The sequence below is a fragment of the Grus americana genome, chromosome 2 (assembly GCF_028858705.1).
Source record: "Grus americana isolate bGruAme1 chromosome 2, bGruAme1.mat, whole genome shotgun sequence".
Lineage (NCBI taxonomy): Eukaryota > Metazoa > Chordata > Aves > Gruiformes > Gruidae > Grus > Grus americana.
Window position 1 is genome coordinate 165,624,137 of NC_072853.1, and position 26,442 is coordinate 165,650,578.

The following is a 26,442-nucleotide window of genomic DNA, read 5'->3' on the forward strand; positions in this document are numbered from 1 at the left end:
CAATGCCACCACAGCACTAACTAAGCTAGCTAGGTTATACGCTACTGCAGATGTACCTACACGAACCAAAGTGGAAATAAACCCCCACCTAGTAATCTTTGATACAAATGTGATATGCATTGCCACAAAATCTGGAGACCTTACAGCCCTCACAAAAAAAACCCATATACATTTATCTTTGCAAACACTGTGGCCACCTGTCTCGTGCTCAAAATGGTGCCAAGACTCTCAGAGAAGATATCTCTTGAGAATCTGCTTCTGCCATGCAATAGGTTAATGCCTGTTCCAGTGCAAACACCAAACAATACTCTGCTAGCTAGAATATCAATCCTGGCTGGCCAAGACTGTTCTCGATGTGAATAAAGAGTGGACTCCAATGGAAAGGGAGTCCTTGCACCGGTGGTTTCCTGGACAGCACAACACGCTGAGGCAGGTGGGTTTCCAAGAGATGCCTTAGCTGCTGACGACAAATTGAAATGCTAATGTGCAGGTTTGAAAAGGCAAAGCCGTTCCCCATCACTCATTTAACACAGCATCGCATTGTGTAGAATGCCATGACCTTTTGCATTATTGAATATGCTCATTGCTACAAAAAAGATTGATTGTCCTCCCAGGCGGTGACGGATGGATAGATACGATCCAGGGGAGAGAGTTGCTTATTAACGTGGGTCAAAGATACTCTCAAAGCCCTTTTTGTTTTTTGCACGCATACCCACGACTATCTAAAGCAGCAGTAGGTCCCACGATTAACCAACTGACGCCTGTAATTACTCAGTACATCGATGGATTTGGGTACTATACAGCTGGCCAGCCAGTAATGGATGACTTTAGTTGCAACCATTAATTTATTAAGTATTTCAATTTTTAAATCAATCTTAAAAGGCAGTGGGGTCCAAAGAATACTAAACATGGTATTGTAACCACTCAAGACCATCAAAACGGGATGAGATCAGTTGTATTCCTGCCTTTAAAATCCTTATGTGATCAATCTCTTTGATGACAGCTTATTCTTGCTGTCTCTAGGCCTTCCCAGACAAAAACTGTCCTCAGTTGAACAAAATATTTCATTTTCAGGATGTTTTCCTTTTGACTTTTATTGAGATTGTAGCTGACAGTGAAGTAAAGGATCACTTTGAATGAAAACTGCAGCATTTCAAGTGTAAAAAAAAATAAATCAACTTTAGATTTTTTCTGTTTCTGATGGAAACAACTGAATGAATTCAGTTCGTGTTTGAAAATCTCTTCCCCCCCACACCATCACAAGTAAAATATCCAGCAAAAATATTGTGCTTGGTCCTGGCACACTCTAAGATATTTATCAGAAGGAAGAATGAGAAAGAATTAAGGATTGTCCAAATTCAACACAGCAGGCATTATGATCAACAGATATTCCTGTTTATCAGTCCCCTCTCTAATGAGCATCATTCCCTGCCATCAGATCAGCCCAGTAATGTGTCAGCAGCCAGAAACAATTCTCTGAGCTTTCAAATGACCAGAGGTGACAAAATCAAAACCTCATTCTGTACTAATCTGACTCGCTCAACTTCTAGGTAATGAAAAGATGCAAAGATCCACACGGATGTTTGTCAAGCACCAACCAGCACGGTAGCAGGCAAGCAAGACTCAGCCCAAGCTGGGAAGCAGCAGGGTTTAAAGAAAAACCTGAAATCACATAATCACGCCGAGTCAGTAGTATTGCAACAAAGCAGCAGTTGCTGGTGGTGGCATCGAGCTGTGTGAGCATTCAGTGGACAGAGAGAGGTGGCAGCAACGTTGCTACATCCATGATGCACGACCGGGAGAAGCGCCAATGCAAGGCACGGAGGCGAGCACTGTCATCTTAGTTCAAATAAGTCTCCCAATAAAATTGAGACATCAAAAAGACAGAGGCTCTTTCTTTGCTGTCATAATTAAGGACTAGAAGTTGCTGGAAGTTCTCCAGAGAGTAGAAGCTCCCAAAAGTAGGGATGAAGGTAAGGCTGATAGCATCCAGGGGACGTCAGTGCTTCCAGTGGCACGTCATACCCTTCCACACCCGTACAGTCATGTAAGTTTCTGGTACAACACACGCTTGGGTATTTTTTGGAGGCTGATGTGTCTCAAACATCAGAGAAAAATAATTTCCTTAGGGCATAGGAACAACATATTTCTCCCATGCATAACCCACAACAAACCTGAGTCCCACTTGGGGATGGCACTGGTGTTGCCAGGTCATTGTAACCCTCCCAGAGACACTATAAACATGTAAATTGGAAGTTCATTAAGTCAGATTCCTGATAACTGGGGAAAATGATGTCAGAAAAACACCCAGAAAAAAATGGTCTTTTTTTTTTTGTTGTTAAATAGTTGAGGTAACTTTAAATAACAATCTATGTGTAATTATGCTGCTTCATTACCAGAGGCCCTAAGGTCACCATTCTAAACAGGAATCAAGATCATTAAAGAAAAAGCAATCCCCTCACACCCTATCATAAGTCATAAATCTGATGTGCTGCAAGTCAGCACCATTCCAACACAAGGTTAATTCGCTTCCCACTGCCATAACGCCGGCTGCTCTGCAGGAGTAAGGTCCTGTGTTTCACAGCCACGGAATAGCCAGGCGATGTGCATGTGAAATGATACCAATGTCCTCAAATTACTCTGTGAAGCCTTCCTGCTCTGTCTAAATTATGTTAATGTTCAATTTAAAATGAGAGAGGCCTCATGGAGGTCAATTTGATTTAGGGTTGTTGGTGGGGATTTTTTTGTTATGCTAATTTATGAACCAACCATGTGAAGCAGCTAAGCAGCATCCAGAATCCTAAACCACAGTATGTCCCAGAGTCGTAAAAGCACAGAGATGGTGGTTGGGAGGGACATCTAGTCCAACCTTCTGCTCAAGGTAGGACTGAAACCAACAGTAGCTCACATCAGCTGTGGACCTGCCCAGCCAAGATGTGACAACCTCTGTGGATGGAGAAACCTCAGCCTACAGGACCTGTTCCAGAGCTGCACTTCCCTCCTAGTGGGATTTTTATCTAGTTTCCAACCTGAGCCTCCCAAGCTGCAACGAGTTGCTCCATGTATACTTTCTGCTACTGAGAAGAGTTTAGATCCATATCTCTGCAATTTTCCCAAGGGTAGTTGTAGGCTGCCGTCAGATTGTCCCTTCGCCTCTTCTCAAGACTAAACAAACTCAGCTTCCTGACCTCTCCTTGGAGATCGTAGGCTCTTGCCCCCGGCCATCCTGACGTCCTTTCACCAGATCCTCTCCAGTTTCTCCACATTCCTTTTGGACTCAGTATTTCAGGCACAATCTCGCCAGCAGCAAGTAGGGGTGCGGAGCAGGATCTGAATCCCCCACTGATCATGAGATGGCTGCGTCCTGTCAGGTCATTTCCAAGGGACATTGTACAAATCACTGCTGTGAAGAAAAAAGGCCAGGGACAAGAGAGAATTATCAGTGTTAAAGCTGATGCCAAAATAACGCAGCGAAGCCAATGCAGAAGACATTAAAATCGGCTTCTAATGGTTGAGAAGCCATTTTCCAAACAGCGGCAAAAGAGGAGGTGTGCTTGGCAGCCCTCCAGCTAGCTTGTTCCTCCAAACAATGGAGGTGTCTGTCCAGGTGAGCAGAAAGCATCCTTCTCTGAAATGCCTTTGGGAGGTGGCAGCGTGCACAACTTTCATTCCGGTTGGTAATGAATTCCCTTTCAGAGTGGAGTTCTTGTTTAGACATCAGCTGGCAATTATGGTTTTTATTGTTCCTGGTTAAACACGGTGAGCAAACAGCTGGGAGCTGTCTGAGCTGCGTCACGATGGAAAATGGTCTTGTTCAGTCAGTGACCCAGAAGTTTGGTTCTGTTTGTGTCCGAGCCACTGCAGACGATGTGGGGTGGTGCAGCTGGTATTCCTGGCTTGCAGAGAGCCTCCCATGGCTGTTCCCAAATGGAATTATTTCCATAGGGAACTCAGGTGCCTTCCTTGTTTCTCATCCAGGCAGGAGCAACATCTCTGCTCTTGCCTGACTTGCCGTTGTCACCTCTCCCTCCATGTACCCTGGGGAACTCAGGCATCTTGGAGACTAGCAGACATAACCAGGGTGCAGTCTCACCTGCAGTCCCGCATGCCCTGGTTCCTGCTCTTCTCTTCCTCCTTTTCCTCCATTTGTCCTTTACAGCTCCATGCTGCCCTCTCCAGTGTGCTGGTACGTGTAAGGCTTGCGGTGAGGTAGGTCCAGTTTCTTCTTCACACCCATCCAATTTCCCTGTGATCATGGAGGAGGGAACACAGAAATCAGCACTGATGGCAGCAAAAAGGTAGGAGGAGGATGTGGTTGTTATAAAAACAAGTTAATCACAGAGCATACGCTGCTGGGGAGGAAGGACTAATGGGATGCCGTGGGGTCCCTTTCACCACCAGCAAAGCACCTCTCAAACCCACTTTGGTCACTGGAAGGAGCCTGGTGACCTCAGTCAGCTCCAGCTCAGGGCCTGCCCAGCACTGGCTTACGGGATACACCCCAGGATAGACAGCAAGGCTTGAGGTCCTGCCTGGGAGCAACCCTGCGTGTCCTCTACCCACTCCACCTCCACAGCTGCCCACTGCCAGGAAAGGGCGGCATGGCTGTTTGCCCATTTATTAGCAGTTTTGGAAACAAAGTTTTGCTTCAAATCCCTTTCCATCTGACAATTTTCCAAGCAGTTACCACAGATGGATTAAGTACCAGAAATGTATGCATGTATGCCTCCAGACTTCTCGCTAATTAAGCCGCTGGTTTTTTCTCTTGGAAACCCTCCCGTCCCTTCCTGAATCCCTCAGGCTGAGAACAAAGCCCTGATGCTCAGATCAGGAGCACCAATATTTAGCATAAAGAATGATGCTTTGTTCCTTAAAGACTAGCAAGGCAAAAAAAGAAGCTGCAGTGACTTCGCTTTTGACAAATTGGTTCCAGCACTAGGTAGGTAAGTGGATTTGCACCCCTGAAGTGATCCTCCTACTGTCTCCAGGGTGTTTTATCTCCGCTTCATGAATCCCACAGCAAAATCTGCTGGGAGAATCGTAGCATTCGTACAAGCAGGTAGAAAAATTGGCAGGTTCCCTGAGTCAGCTGCTTGGCTCCCTTCCCAGCCTGAGCACACTGGATTAGCTTGTACACTGGTGCCTCCCAGTGCCTGCAAGAGAGAGAAACAGAAAGCTTGAGAAGTAACAATGAAGATTGTCACAATCTTTTTATTTTAAATCCAAATACCCACTCACATTTGGGGGGGTGAGCATAGGGAACAGCCAAGGACACGTGAATCCTAGGAGCAGAAGCAGCAAGGCTTCTCCCTGCTCGGTTTAGTGTAGCAATCGTGAGAGCACAGAGCGCTGTTGCTTCTCGCCTGCTCCCTCTGACCCCAGCATCTGCAGAGCAAGCCAGCCTCAGTGAGGCGCTTCAAAAAAGAGGAGAAAAATGACACTATGGGCTGCATACAAAGCAGAAGCTTCAGTACCAACATGGAACACATCATGGGAATTTTAGCTTGTGAGCCCGGACCAGCAACTCAGCTTGACTATGCTGCCAGCTCTTGAGATGCCTGGAGCATCAGAAGTTCCCGCTCTGTGTCATCCAAATGTTTCTCAAGAGCCTTAAATGAAACTTGTGCAGGTCAAAGGCACCACCTTGGGAGGACACCCATCTTCTGCAAGGATGACCCAGTTCCTGGCCATGCTTACAGTAGATATGTCCAACTTCTGCCTTGTTGTGCGGGAAGCCTGACGCTGTACGCACATTCAGCTCAACGCGTGAAGACAGCAAAACCCAGGGCGAGGCAGAGCCGCTGCAATCCCTGGCACCCAGAACCACGCCTGGCTCCACAGCTGGAGTTGCACTGCACAGCACACATTCTCCTTTGGTCAGGGCACACCGTATCCCATTAAACGGGGCTTTCTACCACTGGAAGCCTGATGTGATGTGCATGGGCTTTTTCAGCACATCTGGCACCTCCACTGCAGCTCGCCTTGGGGTTTTTGGCCTCATCCAGCAGGGAAGCACAAATAGTTTGGGGCTGATCACGCCAGGTCTGTGCCCTCAGCGCTCGCCCGAGGCCACAGCAGGTGGGAGGAGGTGGGACCTCCCAGGAGAAGGCCTCTTGTTTGTTCTGCATGGTGCATACTGATGAGCACTAATATATTTCAGAGCTGAACTTTCCGCCTAATTGCTTTTTACTGTTTCCCCACAAGAGCCCACGAAATAAAGGATTTTCTATGTTAATGTCTTTCCTTGCATAACGAAAGAATAAATCTCAGCCCTCCGCAGCCGTGTGCCATGCCATACTGACTGGTGCTTTACATTTTAATGGTCATTATTTCAAGCCTTTCTTACTGTTCTTGTATTGAACAACATTTATTCCACCAAAGGGAATTTTATATGCTTCTGTGTTTTCCTTTAAGTGGGAACAGAAAGCAAAGACTTTTAAGGACTCTCTGTTTCATGTTACTGTTTAATTACTTTTAAAATGGTTCTTCCGGAGCAGCCTGGATCAGCCTTCCTGGGGCTAGAAAAAAAATTACTCAAGGGAAAGACCTGCAGCCTCAGGGATGGGGAGACACCTCCCCTTCTAGCAGCATCTTCCTGAGAGATTGACTTAAGCTAATTGTTAAAAGACATGCACGAGTTCAAGTTGATGCGGCTATTCACCACCATAATTTGGTGAAAAAGAGCTACCACCGTATCTGGCAGGGGGCAGACCCAAGGGAAAGGACATTATCTCTGATCTGTCTGCCCACCCGCAGAGGTTAACAGCTTCTCTCCTTGAACAGCCCTTCCTGAAGTGCCCGAGGAATACAGTTGCATAATATTGTGCATTTGCAGCATGAGAAAACATAGCAGATACTACTCACTCCCACTCCAAGGTCCTCATTTTTTGCCAGAACAACACTTTAGGGGGAAAACACCACATGGCAATTGGTCAAATTTAAAAATATCACTTTGATAGGTTTTTTGGAAAAGACAGACTAAGGGGAAGAGGATTAATCCCCTCTGGGGAGCTCAAACACACCTTCATTTCCTGCTGACAGGATATTGCTTCTTTCCAAAGTGTTCTCCAAAAGGTCATGCCTTTAGTAGAGATTTATTTGCAGACAACCAGGAGGTACCTGTAAAAGCCAAGAGGCATGGAGTAAAGCCTCCAACCCCTTCAGCCCACATCCTCAGCGGAAACACCTCACACTGAGGTTAAGACGTGTGGGTTGATTGCTTTGAAAAGCAAAGAGATAGTTCAACTGTCCCCAAGTCCTGCCTGCTCATTTTTAGGCATGCTCCAAGAATGGCCAAGCCAGCCAGCATCACGAGTAACACATTTGAAGACAGAGCTGTTCTTTTTCTTGCAGCCACTGTTTCCTTCCCCCCGCCAAAACAGTGCAATTAGGTCATATTTGAAAGTCAGCACACAGCAGAAGTTGAGTTACTTTGTTTAAAATAAAAACATGTATTTCTATCACCTTAGGAGTTGTTCCTCTTTTGGCACAGGGACCCTCTGATCCTCCCACCTCCTTTTATCAGCATCTTCAAAAGAAAAGGGGAGTTATAATTGCTTTCTCCCCTCACCTTAGGAAAAAAAAAAAAAAAAAGGGAAAGGCTGCTGTTCTTCTCTACTGGCATCTTCAGAAGAAACACGCTTTGAGCAATCATTTATTTACAGAACAAAAGTAACATCTAGATTTCAAAGAGCAGAGCAGTTCAGAAGAATAAGGCTCTCTCCTCCCTCCCCCACCATCAGCTTTTGCTTATTATCACCCACTGTCTGCACAGCCTACTGTTCTGCCTCTTTCCTCACTACAGGGGCATACGCAGCTTCTCTTTCTCTTTCGAGCACAGCAACGAGTGCTGCAGCACCGTAACTATCTCACACCTACTGCTGACATTTCCGTGCCGCAAGGCAGCATCCCAGCAAGCTCCAAGGCTAAAAGGCCAAGTCAAAGCAAAGAGACGGATGTATCTTTAAAGTAGAAGAATAACAGTATTTTCGCAGTTCTCCCAGCTTCACTGTCCCCACAACTGCCTTCTTGATAAAGAATGAGCCTCAGAGATTAGAAAAGATTTCTACTTTTTACACAGTGGAAACCAGAGGAAGAACCCAGCCCTTTACCCATCATGTTTTGCTTCTGCTACAGACATCTAGGTATCGTTCTTCCAGAGGACCAGAAAAAATGGGAAGAAACCAGCAGTTCCACAAGCCTGGTTTCTTCCAGCTTTTTCATTTTTACCTGATTCCTTGGTTCCTGGTTAGGCAGGGTGCTTTAAGCAAGCATCACTCTCCCACAGCACATTCACTGACACCTGAACCCATCGCATTCAGATGAGGGGGAATGCTGAATTTTCTGTCGCATAGAGTCTTTCATTTGTACAAAGTCTGATGAATCGGTGTCTTCAGAGCCTTTATCAAAGGTGGCTGAAATGTGCCCAAAAAAGTCCATAAACTCTTAGCAGGGACTGACTAGTAGGATTAACTAATAAGCCTAGTTCCATTAAGAGACTGGGCTGAAAATCCGACAGCAATCTGCAAAATCTCCACTACTCACTGTCAAACGAATGGAAAAGGACCTGCGAGACCATGTTACATCTTCACATACTTCAACACTTCAAAATGCAAGTTTTGCAGGAGAAGCCTCTATAACATGGTCCCTGAAAGTAAAGAGCAAGACTGTTAAAGCTACAAAGATTATATCACAGCCTATTGCAACCTGCTGCTTCAATAAGCAACTTCCTATATATTTATAAATATAGTTATATAGTTCAAGTGATGAATCAGTGACTCTTCAGTGTGTAGATGACTGAATAAAAATCATACCTAATTCCCCCTGAACAAAAAGCCAGTGTGCACCCAGGTAGATTAGGTATAGGACAGATCATTATCTCAGAGAAAGCCACCCTGACTTCAAACATATTTTTTCCTGTAAGAGACCACAAACAATCCAGCATGCACTACGACAGCATTTGAAACTACTCTGGTTTTGAAGGTATTTGTTAACGAGAAGAACTGAGCTTATTTTTAAAATATTTTTAACATTGCCACATGAAACACAAAGATGCATAAGAAAATGAGATGGCTAACCGACCTTGTTTCTAATATATTCAGCTATTTCAAAACTATAAATGAAGACAATCATTACAAAAAAGCCATTTATTAGATATATGTACATATATACATATACATGCAAAATGATTTTATACACATTTACACAGGTTCAATTATTAATACAGTGCAAAAAATGTCTAAAAAGGTACCAGCCCACCTTCTACAAACTTAACAGGTCTTTGGAAGAAAAAAAAATCCCACAGAAAACGATCAGCTTCATAAAGTGACTAAGCACTGCAAATCTTTAAATTAATGAAGTTTATTCTTTGCCAATTTTCTTGTGCTGAGCTGCTGGGTGAGTAAAAGAGTTTCCAAAAGACTCATCTTGAAAACTGACAGAATTAAGGAGATGCAATTCAAACTACATTAAACAGTTCAAAGTCGAACAAAAAGGGATGGATTCTTGTTTGGGGATTTGATTCAATACAGGCATAATCCCACATTATGAGTCAGATTTCATGTACTCAAATTGCAAGTCATTCTTTTTTATGAAATCTTAAAGCACCGAGATCAATGTAAACTATTCTATTCCTCTTGCTGTTTCACCAGAAGGAAAAGTTTAACTGTATAAATACCATACAGATGTAGGAGCCATCCTAAATATTAACATTAAAAATAAAAATAGGTCAAACTACGCACACTCTGCCTCATCCCTGAATCACAATCCAAACCTACAAAGTGCGCAGATACTAATGCACATATATTAATCCACATAGATTCTTTAATATGGTTTACACATATCACAGGGGGAAAAAAAAAAGGTTGCAAAGGGATTAAGACTAACAGCAAACCAGAGCTTTGCTCATTTCATAGAAAAGAGCTAGTCACATCCTCCACCTAATCCATGAAGCAAAAAAAAAAAAAAAAAAAATTACACAAAGGCAGAACTGAACCAACTAGTTTTGTTTGATTTTACTGAAACATTTTCAGGAAAAAGAAAATATTAAACAAAAGCTGAATTTAACCTTTATCCACTGCAATTATGTTAATTACGCAAGCTATCTAAACACCTTGTCCTACCACTCTTATTGCAGAGCTGTTGCTAACATCACCTGGCACAGGGATGTATTTGGTTTACGATAAAGCAAACAGTCAGATGCTCAGGAAGCATCAGGAACATTACAGTTTAGTCCAATCAGCTCAATACAAGGATGAGGAACAGAAAGCAGATCACTGGCCCCATGTCCCACATGTAAATGCTCTGCGTGCCTTAAGCTACAGCAGGCAGATAAAGATCCAAGCCTATGGAGAAACAGGAAAGCTCTTTTGGACTCTTTAGCCTGGTGGAGGCTAAAAGGGTAGGCAGGGGCTGGAAGTTGGGTCATATCACCAAGTACAACTGGAACTGAACAGCATGGACACTTAAAGCTTGTCAATACTAAAACCCCCACATGTGGGGTTGTCCAGGTGTCTTAAGGACAACAGTTGAATGCTGGCTTCATTTCTGCACTTACAGTCTGGCAGAAAACTGGGGTAATGACAGACAAACAATTTTAATCCACTCCCTTATAACAGCAGGGTATTCCCTTATGGCACACAGATCTAGCTGTTTTCTTAACTGGCTGGTGGAAATATTCCTCATCATTCCTACTAAACTATTCCTCACAGCTTAAAGGATTTCATTATGTTACTGTTACAGTAAATGGGCTAATATGGGATGGAAAAGGAATACCTACATTTTACTACTGTAAAAAGCTCTAGCACAAGTCTCTTGACATCCTAGAAACTTCAGGTTGTAATGAGCTGCCTATCGATGCCGTTGCTGCAGTCAGCTGCACCACAGAAGTGATTCCAAGGTACACAGGTTTCTGGTCTGGTAGCCTACTGATACTCTTAAGCATTTACATCATGAGATTTCAGGAAAATTCACTGAGTTGCAAGGAAGTAATTTTGTTAAGCATTTCTGCAAACTCAGGAAGGCAACTCTGCATCGTGTTAATCTCTTTGCAACCACCAGAGGCAAAGACTATGCAAGAGGAAAATAAATCTTTGGTGAGAGACATTTGGTGGAAGAAATGGGGCGACCAGGAAAGAGTTTCTTAAGAAAAAAAATAAGGAAAATCTAGGACCACACTTCCACAATAACACACCTACAGTTCTCCACATCTTCCCAGTCTGAGTCTCCACAATTGTTCAAGGACAGCTGCATCAAAATGCTATGCATTTTTTTAAACAGACAGCCTAAGTTATTCATATATGTTCTAAAATGCCCATATGCACCTCTATACATTACATACAAGAATACCCAGTGCAGCAGAGGTTAAGAATTTCAGCTCTTAAGTACTATATTCAAAAGTGCACACTCATAAATTCATCTTAGTGTAAGAACTCAACACCATTAACTAAACGTGTTTCATATAATAAAGAGAACCTGCTCTTGCTTTCCATTACGGGAAATGGCTTTCTACTCACCAGCGACACATTTTTAAAAAAAGGTGAAGGAGTCAGTGGCCTGTCATAAGTAGGCTTGGAAAATTTATTATCAGTACAGACCAAGCAAACGTGGAATTACCCTTATACTAAGAGTGACCTTAACCAAGGAAATAAAGGCCACTTGAGCTTGAAAGATCACTTGGTTTATTTTATGCTGCCCCAAGCATATTTGCAATTAACCAATGAGCACATACTTAACTACGACGCGCTGTTTAGCCACTAGATATTTATAGCCTTTATGGTTTTTAAGAGCCACAGCCTTTCCCTTTCCTTCAAAACCTAGGAGAATTACCCTGAAGCTCATCCTAACAATTTTTTCCCACTGATATTGAACTCATCTAATTATGGCAAACAACTCCTTTACTTACATTTACCAAGAATCTTAATGCTTAACAAATTCTATAGACAAAAATGTTACCCACCACTTTATCTTCATTTTACTACGCCATTTTAATATTTTCAGAAGCATTGGCAGGGCAAGACACTGGCCTGCCAAACTGTTACAAAGCCAGTAAGACAAATGGCAAAATGCTATCTAGATGGTATTAGTCAAGGAGTAAAAGCCTGTTTATGGTAAGGAGAACCTCCATCTGTTGATGACACCTGACAAAATCTACCATGCACAATCACCACATGCCATGTTAAATACAGCTACGTTCCTTACTGTATGTTTGACACAATTACAGTATCCTACTTTATTTCAAGTTGCTTTGAAATATCTGCCTTGCAATAACCATTGTCACAAATCTTTAAAAATACTCCAAGCTATTTTTGGCCAGTTTAATACAAAAAAAGTTGTAAAAATAGAGTAGCAAACCCAAAGTCTTTTTCATACTCCGCAGTCAGGCTGTTTCTCCATAAGTTGCCTTGTCAGTATCTGATAAGAAGAAAGAGATGCCACTCCTATATGAAAGGCTATTTGCCAGAGGTTCCGTAATCCGTACAAGTAAATGTTGCATAAACAAACAGAGAAAAAGAGTACAAACGTCTTCACCTTCCTTGCCGAACTGTAGAAGAGGTACAAGTAACACTACAAAAGGACCAGAAAGACAGTGTTAGCATTAAACTATGTACGTGTAGACAAGAGACGTAGCTGGGAATTGCTGGCACATCCGCGTAGATGTGCCTGCCATTGCAGTGATCATGAAGAAGCTCCAAGCTTCCCTTCAACTCCTATGTTGTGAGGCCCTCCAAGAAAAGCCAGAGTCGTGGCCTCAACCTAGACACTGCTGGGCAACCACAGATCTCAAAAGAAGTCTCTCAGCACAACTGGTGTCCCCCTCTCCCGCCTCGGCCTGGATTAAAAGGAGTCCAAAAGCTGAGCCAGCTTTCAAAAAACACCTCCAATTTTTGCCAGACAAAGGCTCAGAAACAGGAAAACAGCAAACCCAAATCTGCTTCTGCTGTATTTGCTCTCGGGATAAGTAAAGGACTTCACTCTCTAGACCTGACTTGGCAGAAAGACCATAATTTCTGTTAAGAGGTTTCGCTGGGGTTTGGGGCTCTTTTTCTTTTTAAATTCAAGAACAGGTGGAACCCATTTGCTAAGCATGTGTGAAGAGCAACAACCCTTACAGGAGAAACCTAAAAACTCACAAAGTGCTGGCAGAAGAGTTACTTTTTTAACTCAGGCAGTAAGAGATCATGCTTTCTCACTTAAGGTCACAGTTTCCAACTGTGCTGATGACACAAGAAGAGATCAGCCTTTAGAAAGCACTTCACATTTGAGCTCAATTTATGCACAAGCATTTTGTGAAGATGACTGCTATAGATCAAAAGGATAAGAGAGAGGTCTTCTTTATTTAGCTTCTCTAGCTTCAGGTACTAACTAGAAAAAAGCAGGATAGAGCCTTTCTTTGTGAAGACAGACTTGCATGAAATATTTAGATCCAAATTAGTATCTCCATTGTAAAGCTCTGCTATGAGCAGAGGTGCAAGAAGGCTGAAAGACACTAAATTGTATCTATTATAATACAATAAATAGCCTCTCTGCAAGTTTTAAATAGTGGTCCCCAAACCTTTAGCCAAATGCAGCAGTACAAAGCAATGAATATACTGTCGGCATTATGTTATTCTGTCAACTAGTAACCCAACTACACCAGCTTCATGCGGTAATGGGCTAAAACCTGAAAAATTTGCAAACAACATACTGTCCTTAAGTTAAAGGTTGTGGACTACTGTTTCAGGCATTTAAGGAACCTTTCAAGAACCACCCGTTTGGAGCATCTAATATTTTCCTCATTCAAACTCTTCTGTATAAGGAGGTCAGAGAAAATAATCCATTAGGGGGAAAAAAAACCCACCCTAAGGAAGTCAACAACCAAATTTATCTCAAGAATTAGAAGTAATTTTTAATGTAAATTAGAACATTTTCAATAATGTTGCTATCCTATATTTGCTTAGTCTTTCAAGGCAGCTACGCTACAAAAGTCCATCACTAAGTCAGTCACTGTCAGAAAGACATCGTGTCTATCCCTTTGGGAAACAAGCCATCTTTGGGCTAGCACTTATTTATCACACTCAGCCCCATTTGGCACGTCAAAACATGAAAGCACTGAAAAAGCTTGCAACTGCAGTCTGCCAAGGGTCAAACTGTGCCTTGAACTGTATTTGTGCCACTTCACTGGAATGGCTCAGTGGAATCACCTAGGTAGGATACTAAAAACCAAACTGTTCCTCTGCTTAGCTGAAAATTATTTTTATACTATAATATACAAGACAAAATAATCAGAAACATTTTTATTTACAGTTAACATACCTGAAAAACACAGGCTAGAAAAGGTACAAAAAAAGCTATCACATTTCCAATTCCTTCATGGTCCTCCTGTTTGGAGTAAAAGTGACAAACAACTATGTCAGCTACAGTTTTTAGCAAGTACTGCTTGATATTTTGGAACACTATATTTCATCAAGTACCTCTCATCCTAGTTTATGCTGATTGACTGTAACAGTGTTAAACAGCAAGATCAGTATCATTGAACAAGATACCGAGAACTGAGGCTTATGTGACAATTCCTGCTAAATAAAACTGTGCCACCATATAATCAGGACACTTTTTTTTTTTTCCTCTTTAAAAGCTGTTTGCAGTTTCACATTTGTTTAAAAAATTTACCCAAAAGCATCTAGAACAAAATACAAAAATTGGGGCAGGGGGGAATCCAGCCAGCCTGCAAGACTAAAATACTTCTCCAAAGCTTAATCTGCCTAAAAAAAAGAATAAAATGCAATGTGCTGTGATACACAACAAAACACATGAGGTCTAGCAGGTGAGCAACCAATTGTACATTCCATGGACAAACAAAGCACTTCTTGGGGAAAGATGTATGCTCTACTAAGAAGCAGAACAGCCACCCTTAATCTGGTTACCCAAATAACTCTCTCCCTTTAACTCATTTATACAGGTTTCAATTCAATCAGGGTTACCTGAAATGAATACTCTGCTAGGTGAACTCCTCGAATGAGATTCAAAGCTCCACACATGATGTTCAGAACAAGCGACAGAATCCCCAGGGGAGTCACACGCTGCATTCTGTAAGTGGGGACTTAAAAAAAAAAAAAAAAAAAAAAAAAAAAAAAAAAGACATTAATGAAAATTAGCACTATTCCTTCTATTCCTTTGAATCTTTTAACTTCAAACGACTCAAATCAGCTTATACGGGTTTTAAACATTTTCAAACCCTTTCATGCTTGCTCCAGAGAAGACCAATTGTGAATAGAAACACCTTTTTTTTGTTGCATTACACTGCTCAGTTCTTCAGACATCTAGAAATCAGCAAGAGCTCTGGAGTATTTTTTAAACAGATTATGCAATAGAATTTGTTCTTCTGTTATTTGGCATTAATGTCGTCTTTTATGGTGCACGTAGATATTTTTCGACTGTTTACTTCAGCAGATTAGCATACTTAACACTCTTCATAGGTCAGTAGAAAAGCTAGGGGTTTTAAGCACCCAAAGGTGTCAGAGCTTAAATTTCTGACACCCATAAAAGCAAGAGAGCAATTCACCTCCTCCTGGTAATTACTTATTTCTTTCCACTGACACTTTGAGGGTTCAGTCTGCTATACAGCAATTTAGTTTCGCCTGCACAGTTTCCATACAGCTTTTGGTGCCCTAATCAAGCAGTTGCCAGAACACAACTGCAGGAGCCAAGGACTTCGATCCTCTGCTGCTAGAATAGTTGTTATAGAGTTGTCAAGATGATACCACCCAGTCGGAGAGGAGAAACGTCTGTCACAGAACTGCTGCTCTTACCTCTGGGCATTTCGGACTGCCAAAACATTGTCAAAACTAGGGCCTAGGAATTAAACAGGACGCTATCATTTTTAGCCTTTGAATCCCATTTTACAGTGCATTACAATGACCTTTCTCCCAACCTGCCCACGTTTCACAGGTAGTGAATTACCTGTCTCTTTCCTTTCCCACCTCCTTCACTACCACTATTTAACACCTACACACCCAAATACCATTTCTTCAGGATGCTCTAACTGATACATACCTAATTAAGGCCAGAGCAATTATTATCTTTGTATTTAACTTTGGAATCCACTACTTCAAATTCAGGGGTTTGGCTGTCCAAAAGCTCACCTACTATTTCCCTAGCTGTACTAGCTAGCTCAACAATAGACACCACACCTAGATACTCACCTACATTTCTTGCCATACCCTCCCTGCCCTTGTATCACCACAAGTAGAACACTGTCAGCACAACAACAACAAGGGTAACTTGCAGCTCAGATACCAAAATCCAGATGTTCTCCCGCACCAGCACACATTAGATACAGGAGAGAATGAATAAGCCCTCAAAAGTCTCCTCAGCTCTCAGGATCTTCTGCCTCCTGTCCAGATGTAGCCACCTCCTGACTACTGCAGATAAACTAAGCAACAGAGCAGAGATCATCTCTGGCTTCGTTTCAGTGACAGACAAAACACTGCAACAGCTTAAATATTGTAGTACTGCGTGGTTTAAGATAGGAAAACACTTGTGTCTGCACCTTCAAGAGAGATTTTGATAGATGAATGTAAAAAGGTTTGGTGCCAAATTAATATAGGGGTATAAAGTATCTTTTATAAGTGTCTATGCAATTAATTTGTCTGGCATGCACTCATACCTCCATAATTTCATCTCCAAAGCAGCTGCAAAAGAAACTGTATTAATTCCATTTGATATACGTCACATTATGTAGTATTACTGTACATTACTGTCATGCACATGCTCATGTAAATAAATGGTGCAAGTAACCCTATCATACAAAGGCAATTTTGCTTTTTTTGCTAGGCAGGGAAAGTCCAAACAGCGCACTGAACACAAGTTGTACCAGCCTGTTTGTCCATTCAGTGACCTGAGTATTCACTCTGCTATTATTTTTGATAAATTAAATAGTTGCAGCTATGTATCTCTCTTTCACAGAAATTTCCTAATAAAGACTACTGTTTCTTCTTCCTCAGTTTCTAAGGTTTACTTCAGAGGGACACAGTGTCTCTCAAAGAAAAATTATCAAGCACAAGTGTCATTCATTGTACAGGATCTTGCAAACTATACATGTCGAGTTTCCAGTCCCCAGGGAAGAACAAGGCAAATCTCAATACACTGCTTCTGCAAGTTGAAGACCACAGCATGGATTATTATGTAAAAATTACATTTTTTAAATTATTCTTTTTAAATAAAAAGAATTGCTATCACAGATGCAGGGGAGATGACAATATCCAGTTGCTCAGGGTTCAGAGTCTCTGAAAACCAATCTTTAAATTGTTTGCTGTGGAGCTTTATTTCTGCTATCTCATTCTGAGGTTTAATTCACAAACTGAAATTGCACAGAACAAGTGAGATGGCTACTGCTAGGGAAAAATTATTACACTTCCTTGTATGAATTCAATCATATTTTCATAAACAGAATTTCATACTAGAATTTCTTATTCCATTAAATAAGGGAACAAGAGAGTACAAGCCCTCTTAGTCCAAGACAGAACATTTTTGCACAAACACAAATGCTAATGGGGATTCAAATTGATTTGATTCTTCAAGCAGAAAAGTTGTGCACTTCAGAGTACGAGAACCATACGGCCGATGTTCTGGGGACTGCAGATTATCTAGCACCCAGGAAAAAAATGCCTCTGCAGGTTTGAACATGTACAGAACAATTCTGTGAAAACACCCTCACACAATGAAGAAATTGAAACTTCTGCCTATAAAAGATTTTCTGAGCAGAGGCCTCTGGCTATTTAACGGGAGACTGACATTGATGTCTGTACCACGCTCCGTTCTGTCTCTTCAAGGCATAGCACAACAAGGGTTTGACAATGAGTCACATACTCAAAGCTCCAGATAAAGACAGCACCAGGAGTGAAAAATGAAATCAGACTCAAATATTTTAAAATAAAATACAAGCTCACAAAAGACAGATGTGAGATATCTTCAAAAAACACCTTTAAAAGGACTCTGTGAAGGACTCCCTGTGTGCCTACAAAAGACTAAGAACATTCATCAAGGGGAGCACAGTGCTGCATAATTTAACAGCATGCTTACTAGATGAATAGCACAAGTTGTTCTTCTATTTCATAGAGCCAGTTCTGATGTGAAAACTCTCCCTCTTCACAGAAAGCTACTTACACCTCACATTTCTTCCATATACACACCCCGCTGTCCTCTGGAGCTTTATCAGCTGTGCCCGTATCAAGACACAAGGTGAGGCTTTTGCAACAAAAGTTGAGGTTGGGTAGATGTTCATCAAGGATACAATGCTAGTGTCTTTCTAGCAAGAATTGGGCTGTGTTTGATTAACAAAGGAAGGAACAAAACAGAAGAATGAAAAAAAAAAAAAAAGGCTCTTGTTCCCATATATACTAACAAAGACAAAACTGCCCTGACTTTTCAGACATTTCACACTAAAATGCTAAAATGAAGAGCCAGGGGATGTGATCACACAGCTCAAAAGACGACAGTAACCAGCTACAACCATGTAAGGAGATCAATGCTTTGATAAATCTACTGATTGAGCTCTCTCCACTACAGAATGCAGACACAATTAAATTCTGTTCTCCTGCAACCATAACACTTCAAGGTATGCTCAAGAAGTCTTCTGTATAGGAGGGCCATAATATAAATAACATTAATGTGGGAACAAATACTATCCACACAGCTAAACTTAGAGCAGCAAAGTGGGATTCAGCTGTAGGTAATGATGAGAGGAGAGAGACAGAAGCCAGAAAAGCTGACTCCAGCTGAGGGAAACAGATGATCATAAACATGATCCTTAAAATAAAGGCAGAACAATCTGTAAGAGTATTTGGGTTAGACCAGAGAGAACAGCCAGAAATACAGAGCCAGATGGAAAGTAAAAGAAAGCAATTAAGAAAATGAGAGAACTGAAAATGTATTTTTGATCTGTGGACACAGACTAGCTTGCAAATGTTTACTGGCGCTGAAAATGTTCGCACTAGTGCAAAGAATTTCTAAGCCCTGTCACATCATGAAAATATTTCACCTTCAAGCACAGTTCTGAGGAGCACTCACAAATCTGACTGGCAAATAAAACATTTTCAATTCTATTTTTTCTTCCTCCTGGCCACTGCCCCTCTATATTTTAACTTCAAATACCTATGTCAAATTAGATTCAAGCTCATCCATCAGAAAAAACAAGACTGAGCAACTGGAACTTAATTTTATTAGTGTTTCATCAGTCAAGAACAACAACAACAAAAAAACCCAACAAAAAAAAAGAGGAAATACAAGCTCATGGCACTCCAGCTGCATTTAAACCACCATGCTAATGGGATTAAAAGCATTTCATTTCGTAGAGGAAGCAGGGAGGACTTTGTGCAACTGAAACACGAATAAGAACATACCAATTTTAAAATAAATAAGTAGAGGTTAGTACTTCTAAAAGCAGGTAAAATGTCAGTATTTGTTAGAAAAAGGTCCCTTGTCAAGCCTCTATGTGCTGTTTATACAGATATACATATCCTCTTTCAGAATTTTAGTTCAATGCATTATATTTTAAAGAATAAGGTAAAAGGAGAAAACAAAGAGGGGAGAACACCCAAGACACACAGTCTGGGAATGAGAGTTTTACCCTGAGCTCATATTCTTCTCTTCTTTTCTTTTCTTTCCTTATGGCTGAAGCAACTCATTCAGACTGTAATTATGTATCTTCTATTAGAGTTTGCAACAAGCAATGAATTAGTGGAGCTTCTTTTGTCACAGAAAATTTAACAAACAACTACTTTAAAACAGTAGAATTTAACATGGAAATAGCCAGGTCCAGTTACAACCAATTGTCCATATAGAGAAGCTGATATAAAGCTGGGGAAAAAAAAAAGACACTACCACGAGTCCTTATAGGCTCTGATGCATACCTGCTATAATCTAAAGGCCATATGTTGTTTACTATCATAGAAAGGCAGTCTTTTTTTTTCTAGGGTTTCATACACATAATATACATATTTCTCAGTACCAGTGGAACCGCTACTGTTACATGCTTTTCTGTCATTTGCAAAGTTAGGTTCAGGAAGTCTACTGTCACCTGTGCGTAGTAGTAACTTACCAACCTCCACATGAACACCTGCATGCCCACCGTTAGTCATCCCATTCATCAGCTCTGTATCCTCTAGTTTCAGCTGAACCGGGGGCTGGAACTTCAGCTCCTCCTCAATCTTCTCCCAGTTGGCCTTCATTTGAGAGCCACTCACGCAGTTAAAATGGTATTTCACTTTCTGAATAACGTTATCTGAAACAATATAAAAACATGCTTCAATTAGCTCTGCAAAAGTTAAGTGACTTAGGTAGTTATTCATCAAATCATTCCACTGCTGGTTAGGGAACAAAAATACCTCTCCTAGGTATTTTATATCGCACCCACTCCCTTCTGGATACTTTAAAATTCAACATCCTGCCTGCCAGTGGACTGAAAACAAGCTTTCATAGTCCAGGGTAGATGTTAACACGTATCTTAAACTACTCATGAACTACTACAACAAGCAATTCCCCACTGTGTTTTAACAGTGTCAAGGATTAGTTTTCTTCCCAGCACAGAGATAAATTAATTCAACCTGTATCTGAGTCATGAAGAACTCAGACTGGCAGAAGCACTTCCACAGTGATTCCACCAATGTCCAAGCCATGGATCTACATACAGATCACCCTGTTTCATCTCTCCCGCTTTAAATTTAATATCATTCACAAGCAAATCCCTTTCCACAAGAGTGGCTGCTGGTTTGACAGGAGTTGCACTGAGACAAAGTGGAGAATTTGTCTGAGTACGGATTGTTCACAACTCCAGAGCTGAAGTACCTCACTGTGGATACTGCTACTTTCTATTTAATTGAGTAGATAATTGGCAAACCCAAGCTATTTCAAATGCTTAGGGAAATAAAATGCAGAAACATTTATTTTGCTAAGACATCCTATATGTGAAATCCATATCCTTAAGATATTTTTATGCTAGAAGACTTGCATAGGTTGACCACAGCTACTACTGGATATGATACATATGTAATAGCTTAAGCATGAGTTTTGAGACCACACAGCAGGACTTTACGTTGTGCTAGAATACACAGTGCCATATGTATTCCTTAGTGAAAAATCCCGTATTTTACCTTAAGTCAGACTGCTATAATGATCTGTAACTACCAGGCAAAAGGCTAAGATCATAGGCATCAAGTGCATCTTAGATCCAAACACAGGAAAGAAGAAAAAACTAATAAATAAAAATTACACAGCAACATTAGGTAGACTCAGTAACAAAATACAGTATAATAGTGTAAATGAAAAAAAAAAAAAATTGCATTTTTTTTTTTCTTTAAAAAGAGCCTCATGCAATTAAAAGAGGCTAGAAATTCCCCAGTTGCTACTCAAGTTAAAAAAAGGAGTAATTTGGATCTCAGTATAAAATTACACCGTGCCTGGAATGTGCCCTGCAGGGAATCCACCCAAAATACAAGATGGCTGTATAATATACATTCCCTGTGGATTTCTCAATCTTTTAAGCATGAGCTTAACACTATTACCAAAATCAGGATAGAAGCATGCTAACCCACTGTAATATCTTATCTTCTCCCAAAAAAGGGAGTTTCTCACTGCAAGGGAATTGGGAACCATGTTTTTCAAAGGTGCGAGGTTCAGTAGAGCAGCTGCTACATGGCAAAAAACCCGAAACACATTTATAACAGGTTAAAAAAGAAACACTAGGCGTGATTATGAAGTATTATGTGAATCTAAGTCAAGCCAGAAGTAAAGCTGCCCATAATAATCTATTCTGTTTCTCTCTTTTCCTGTACCCATCTGTCTCCACTTGTCAGATTTTTTTAATTAAGTTAGAAAGTGTTTCAGATGTGGATTTCTTTTTCTTCTGTGCTTGTTTATTAATCACCACAGCATTTTATTCATCTATTACAGGGGCTCTCAGGAACCGCAAAACCAACAATCTAATAGTTTAAGGCAGTTACAAGATCTCCTCCTCCTCCACATGCATGCAAAGGCACACACAGATTCATTTTTATGATCAGGCTTTGGCCAGGAGACATTGTTTAACATCATAAAAGTAGCAGACACAGAATTCTTCCGATTAAAGAATAAAGTTACAAACCAAATTCAAGAAAAGCATATGGTCTGGAAGCTAAACTGATGCTTGTTGTATCGTAGGAAGCAGCAAATTCCCACTGAAGCTCTTCCAGGAAGCAAAACGCCATGATGGTTGAGTAATTGCTGGAACAGATTGCCATGCAGGCAATATCCCCAGAAGAAAGGAAACTGAAATAGGGGAAAAAAAAAAAAGTAACATCAACATAAAAAGGTAAAAGAGTCATGCTGAACATGAGAATTAAACTGTGCTTTCTGTCAAAACAAGATGTACAGACTGTGTTGAAAGAGCAGACTGCAAAAAGTGTATTTGCGCTGCCGTAGTCCAACAGCCCCTGTAGATGTAACACTTATTCTTAACTCGTTCAGTATGCTTTAGCATGCTAAAGATCACAATACCGATTTTATTAAATTGCTAGATCAGCAAAAATTGAGGACATTATTTTCCAAAGCTGGCTTTAAATCAAGTTAGCAAGAAAAGAGATGTCCAGAAAACATCACAGGCAAGAAGGTTTTGAAAGAAAACACAATGGCTTTCCACAAACAAAAGTAAAAACAAGCAAGCTTGTTCACAGGAAGCAAGCAGATGTATTCCTTGCTCCCCTTGAATATGACAACTTCATACTAACAGCAAGAGATATTTGTTAACTTGCACAAACCAAGATATTCAAACGCAGTTACTGTTAAGTCATTTTTAAGAAATAAAGATGAGTTTGTATCAGAAGCAGCACAATAAAGACTCTACTCCAAAAGGGGTCCTTCTAACACTGAAGCTGTATTTATGCATGAGTTTCCACTTACAGATGACCCAAAACCTTCTAGGAAACTTAACAGGGGATTCATCTGACCAAAATGTAGGCAAATACTTAAGGACGAGAGAAATCACTCTCGTCTAGGCTTCATTAAATAAGACGGGAGTCAGGGCACCTAGTTCAGATGTCAGAACTCATAGTGTAGATAGCTAAACTTCTCAACCCCCACCATAATTACAGATTTGTAACTATCTCTGAAAGAAGACTGAGGAAATCTTCCCTTACAGTTTAGCCATTTGTTAGCAATAATTCAGTATAAAAACAAAGTTTTGAAGCTGAACAATTACTCTCTATTTTCTCTCTTTTCTACTATTTATGTAATTCATCCCTCTCACAGAGAAATACTTGTGGTTTCTATTTTCTCACATTTGTATTTATTCATTATTCTATGTACTTGGGATTGATGGTTTTGATTAGCTCTGGGACAGCCTAGTTACACTGGGTAGGTTCCCTAAATTCCTTTTGTCCCCAGCTCACAGCTGAGGATCAACACCATGCCTGTGTAAAACTACCTTTTTCAAGTCGTCAGTCATTTATAGCCTTTCCGCCACATATCTGTTTGCACTCTTCTCATTTCAGAGCCAGATGCATAGCTACTTTTGTAGAGACTACAGAAGATTAAAAGCAGTAGAACACATTAGCATTAAAGGGCACAAGATCGCTTTGAGGGAAAAGGAATTAAAATGCTAATCTCTGCTTTTCCAATTGATTCAGTGTAAGTTCTTGTGTCTTCTTTCTCCCATCACTACCCCAGAAAGGGATACTTAGTTTTAGCTCAGGGTCACTTGAAATTTTTCTTACATTTGCCAACCAGAAATGTGGCCACAAGCTAAAACTCATTTTTAGAGCTAAACTAAAACCAATAGTAAATGAAAATTCTCATCTCTGAATGAAACCTTAATTTCCCAAAATAAAGACAAGCAGATCCTTCTCCAACAAATAAAAGTAAAGATTTATAATTTCTCCATGCTGGCTATTGTCAGTATGCTCCAGGCCTCCACAAGACACACCCATCAGCCAGAGCTTTAGAGGCTTGAACCCTGCAGGCACTCAGAAAATGGAGTGGCAGTACGAAGGAGAGAGTCAGGGCAGCTCTGTGCAAACCAGAATCAAAACTGTAGTCACTGAAGACAAGGGTTTGGGCTTTAGACTAAACTAAGTAATTCCTAGGCACTACAAGGTATTTGTACAAGTCCAAGATATTCCGATTGCTAATAGTAACAAGTACTGCCCAGCGAGCAGAAAGCATTTGCTACAAAAAATGAAAACTGAAATAAGCAATTCTTAACATATGCTTACTAAACTGAGTAGGAGCTGTGTGGCTGTGGTGCTGAGAAATAAGGTATCAAAATACTGCTTGGAGGTTACAATCTAGACATGCATGGTGGAATTTCAGATTGGAGTTAAGCACTATAGAATATACCTGAAGTTCAACTAATCCCCAGGACAACCATTTCAAAAATTAAAGTAAAAAAACTAAACAAACAAAAGCAGGGACTTACTGTATGTTAAGGTCACGTCCTTTTGCTGTGCCTCGACTTGGGTACTGCGCCAGAATTGAGGATAATGCCTTTAATCTCTTTCTGCATTCCAGAAAGCCCTGGTTGAAATGAAAATCTGTGGAGGCTGAGAGGGGAAGTCCGTCCCTCACCCGCACCACACAGGCAAAGAAGATCATGGACATTCTCCACTGGAGTACTCATGAGGACAACCTGAAAATGAAATATTCAATTAGGGTAATGGATGTGATATTTGTTACTTACAATCCAATACGCTAGCCAGAAGTAATTCAGGGTAAGAGTTTATTTGCCACTGCTACTGAACAGTACCTCTTGTAACACCACTGCCGTTCAAAGGCAATCAAACTGTTCTCACAGCTCTGTCCATTTCTTGACTCTCAGATAAAAAGGTGAGGCAGGGGATTTGACAGGACAATTATCTACCTGAAATTTATCACTGTTTTCCGTCCTTCTGCTTCACCTCACACATCAGAAATGCTGAATAAAGTTCTTCAAGATATTTATGGAAACTGGCTAACTCCCACTGACATGCTGCATCTTCACTAGCGTTGTAAATAGTTGCACTAGTGTTGTCTGATTTTCTAGTATAACACACAAATGCAAAAATAAATTTTAGGCTACAGCCTGTCAGGCTCTTTTTATAGAATCAACTAGGACTAAATACAGAATAAAAGTTGCCCTCTCTTGACTTGTTACTCTTTAACAGGTCACAATCTCCCATGAAAACTTATTATTGGCATTTACCTGGTACATTCAGAACACACAAGAGATCTGTCCTTCAGACATACCATGAGTATCCAGCTCACATAATCTCTGAAAGATAACCATAATAAACATTTCAGAAAATGAACTAATGACCAGTATGTATATACATATTTACAATGTAAAAATCTCCTGTGCAGTGGGTAAACATAACCTAGAGAATATTTTGCCTAAAAGAAAACAAACAACTCATTTTTTTACCCAATATATCAATTCCTAGATGCATTCAAAGACACTATGAAATGATATGCAAAATATTTCTGACAGCCCAATCACTGTTTTTAAGTTATCCTAGCTTCCTTTAAAAAAGCAGCTCTAAATCAGCAGACTTTGGGTGACTATCACAAACATAACAAGAAAAAAAAAAAGGCAAAAAGGCATTTACTCCGCTTCAGGCAAACTACATAAATGAAGCATTAGGGAAAAAAAATAATTTAAAAAAAAAAAAATCACACTGTGAACTCAAACTTTTGATAGAGGCAATGACTGCTTTAAACAGCACTCTATCAAACAATTCATTGCAATGCTCAAAGGGTCTTGGAAACACGTGTCTCATCATCAAATGTTTTTCCTGTCTGAGAAGATAAGAGAGCAAAGCCTCTTCTAGCTCAGACATTCATAAACTCTCCTGCCTGTAGAGCTGCTCTAATGTCTTATAAGGGTTAAGTTCTTACCACGAGCGGCACTAAGAGTCTCGTTTCTGCTCCACAGGAATCATTTCCACATAATTTGTAGGAACTATCCCTTTGTCAAAGGTGGCTGCAATGTGCCAGCACGTTAAAGCAACTGACGATTGTCAGAGGAATTGACAGAAAGCACAACTGCACACAACTTGTTTCCTTAGAATGGGAAACTAAAACTACAGAGGATTACACACCACTTGAGAAATGTTATTTTGAACTTTTAAAATGGAAATTAAAGAAGAATTAGACGTTAATTTTTTTTCCACTACCCCTCTCATAGTTCTTCTCCAGTAGTCATCTGAATTGTGAAATCAAACTAAGCTCACTAACTTCATTTCAGCACGCATCAAAAAGAATTTCAACAATAATCAAGATTATTACACGTCAACCTGAAGCATCACATCAATCTTCAATGTGTTGTGCTAGCAGCCATGGAAGAAACAGTGCAGAAAGCTGCTTAAAATTTTAACATAAAAGTGAAATGAAAACAAAAAAGAAAATCACCAACTCAGAAACACTAACTTTAACACCGTCAACTTTTAAGTACAGTTGCTCAGA

General features: G+C 40.6%; 1 protein-coding gene across 7 annotated transcripts; it reads right to left on the reverse strand.

The window, feature by feature from the left end:
- Positions 1 to 1,093: 1,093 nt before the first annotated feature.
- Positions 1,094 to 24,603, reverse strand: SEC22C (SEC22 homolog C, vesicle trafficking protein). Of its 7 annotated transcripts, none has more exons than XR_008575870.1 (9): positions 24,422 to 24,603; positions 22,115 to 22,278; positions 20,075 to 20,257; positions 14,958 to 15,076; positions 14,293 to 14,358; positions 8,545 to 8,647; positions 8,230 to 8,414; positions 7,023 to 7,528; positions 5,042 to 5,153 (listed from the first exon to the last, which is right to left on the reverse strand). XR_008575870.1 is itself a non-coding variant. In XM_054816582.1 (6 exons), the coding sequence occupies exons 1-6, from the start codon at positions 24,601 to 24,603 to the stop codon at positions 4,995 to 4,997; spliced, it is 873 nt and encodes a 290-aa protein (XP_054672557.1). In that variant the 3' UTR covers positions 1,094 to 4,994. The 7 variants fall into 7 exon arrangements, 4 of the variants coding, with proteins under 4 accessions (XP_054672557.1, XP_054672558.1, XP_054672559.1 ...); XR_008575869.1 differs by having other exon boundaries at positions 7,023 to 7,119; positions 7,465 to 8,414; XR_008575868.1 differs by having other exon boundaries at positions 7,023 to 8,414.
- Between the last annotated feature and the right edge of the window lie 1,839 nt (positions 24,604 to 26,442).